General features: G+C 66.4%; 1 protein-coding gene across 1 annotated transcript in view; it reads left to right on the top strand.

Moving 5' to 3' along the window:
* Window positions 1-377: 377 nt before the first annotated feature.
* The window catches only part of FOXF1 (forkhead box F1), an 8,644-nt gene continuing 6,832 nt past the window's right edge, over window positions 378-2,189 (top strand). Inside the window, exon 1 of the mRNA XM_040633219.1 lies at window positions 378-1,356. Coding sequence (XP_040489153.1) covers window positions 378-1,356 — 979 coding nt within the window. The remainder of the gene's footprint in view (window positions 1,357-2,189) is intronic.

Raw genomic sequence — 2,189 nt, 5'->3', positions numbered from 1 at the left:
CGCGGCCTCTGCCGGGGCTGCAAAGAGGCTGCCCTCAGCCTCCGCTCGGCTCCTTCCCTAGTGGGAGGGCGAGAGGGAAAGAGGGAGGAGAGAGAGGTGGGGGAGGAGGGAGCTGCGGAGAGGGGGGCTCCGCGCCAACCGCCGGCGGATCCAGCAGCTCCTCGGGGAGGACGGGCGGGCGGGCGGGGGAGGGCGCGCCGAGGCCCGCTCCGGAGAAGTGGCCGCGGATGACGGCAGAGGTGCAGCCAGCCCCGCGCGCGCAGCCCCCTCCCCCTCGCCCTCCTCCCCCCCCTCCTCTTCCTCCTCCTCCTCCTCCTCCCGGCTCGTCGGCGGCGCAGAGCAGCGGCGGCAGCGGCGGCGGCGGCAGCAGCCACCCGATGTCTTCGGCGCCCGAGAAGCAGCAGCCACCGCACGGCGGCGGCGTCGGCGGCGGCGGGGGAGGCGGCGCGGCCATGGACCCCGCGTCGTCCGGCCCGTCCAAGGCCAAGAAGACCAACGCCGGCATCCGGCGCCCCGAGAAGCCGCCCTACTCGTACATCGCGCTCATCGTCATGGCCATCCAGAGCTCGCCCACCAAGCGTCTGACGCTCAGCGAGATCTACCAGTTCCTGCAGAGCCGTTTCCCCTTCTTCCGCGGCTCCTACCAGGGCTGGAAGAACTCCGTGCGCCACAACCTCTCACTCAACGAGTGCTTCATCAAGTTGCCCAAGGGCCTCGGGCGGCCTGGCAAGGGCCACTACTGGACCATCGACCCAGCCAGCGAATTCATGTTCGAGGAGGGCTCCTTTCGGCGGCGGCCGCGCGGCTTCCGAAGGAAATGCCAGGCGCTCAAGCCCATGTACAGCATGATGAACGGGCTTGGCTTCAACCACCTCCCGGACACCTACGGCTTCCAGAGCTCTGCCGGCGGCCTCTCGTGCCCGCCCAACAGCCTGGCGCTGGAGGGTGGCCTAGGCATGATGAACGGCCACTTGCCGGGCAACGTGGACGGCATGGCTTTGCCCAGCCACTCGGTGCCACACCTGCCCGCCAACGGCGGCCACTCGTACATGGGCAGCTGTGGCGGTGCAGCGGCCGGTGAGTACCCGCACCACGACAGCTCGGTGCCTGCCTCCCCGCTGCTGCCTGCAGCCGCCAGTGGGGTCATGGAGCCGCACGCAGTCTACTCGAGCTCCACGGCTGCCTGGCCACCCTCGGCCTCCGCAGCCCTCAACAGCGGCGCCTCCTACATCAAGCAGCAGCCCCTGTCCCCCTGCAACCCTGCGGCCAACCCCCTGTCTGGCAGCCTCTCCACGCACTCCCTGGACCAGCCGTATCTACACCAGAACAGTCACAACGCCCCAGCTGAGTTGCAAGGTGAGTGGGGAGACCAGGGCTGTCCTAGTCCTGGGGGATTCCGACATCTGTCAGTGCACTGAACCCAGCGCCCAAACCACTGACCACCCTGGGCAAGAGCTCGATGCCACTTCTGTGGGGTGCCAACCCCACTGCTTCAGGGAGGCATCAGCTCTCCAGAGTATCTCTCAGCCGAGCATGCCGCCCTTTGAAGGGTAAGTGCAGCTGGGGGGGGTGCAATTTAGGCCAAGATAATTGCTGTTTCTCCTTCTGGGTTCCAACTCCCAGCTGCTGGTAGTCCCTAGCCTGGCCAAAGTAGGCCCCTTCCTCGCCAGAAAGACTCAAACCCCGATATTCTACATCCTTTTGAATCCCTAGCCCCCTCACACCTCAGCAAGTTCCCAGGATGGAGCCCAAGCCCAGTCCTGGCCAGCTGGCTGGGCCTCCCCTGTAATCGCCAGCGGAAAGCTGCCTGGGCAGAAAGGCAGAGTTAGGCCCAAAGCTGCCTGGGCTGGGTGCTCAGAGGCCCAGCACCTCAGCCTCCCAGGGAACCAGGCCTGGCCGTGGGAAGGTCTAGTTGGGGGACATTTTGTGGTGACAGAGGCAGAGGGGCTGTGGCCAGGCCCAGAGCAAGAGTTAGAGGTGCAGGCCCCACAGACTCTTTGTTACTGAGGATCCAGGCTTTAAGTTCCCCAGGTACGCTCCTCCCCACCCCGCTGAGGAGATGCAGAAGAGTCTACCCTCCGGCACCCTCCTCTCCGCAACCAACAGCCTCTCTGGGCCTGGTTCTGGAAAGGGCGCAGAGGAGCTAAGCAGGGCCTGTCAGGGCTCAGCTGTCAGCCACCGGCCGGCCA

The sequence above is a fragment of the Ursus maritimus genome, unplaced genomic scaffold (assembly GCF_017311325.1).
Source record: "Ursus maritimus isolate PB19 unplaced genomic scaffold, ASM1731132v1 scaffold_19, whole genome shotgun sequence".
Classification (NCBI taxonomy): domain Eukaryota; kingdom Metazoa; phylum Chordata; class Mammalia; order Carnivora; family Ursidae; genus Ursus; species Ursus maritimus.
Note: the sequence above shows the minus strand (reverse complement) of the source record. Positions and strands in the feature narration are given on the sequence as shown.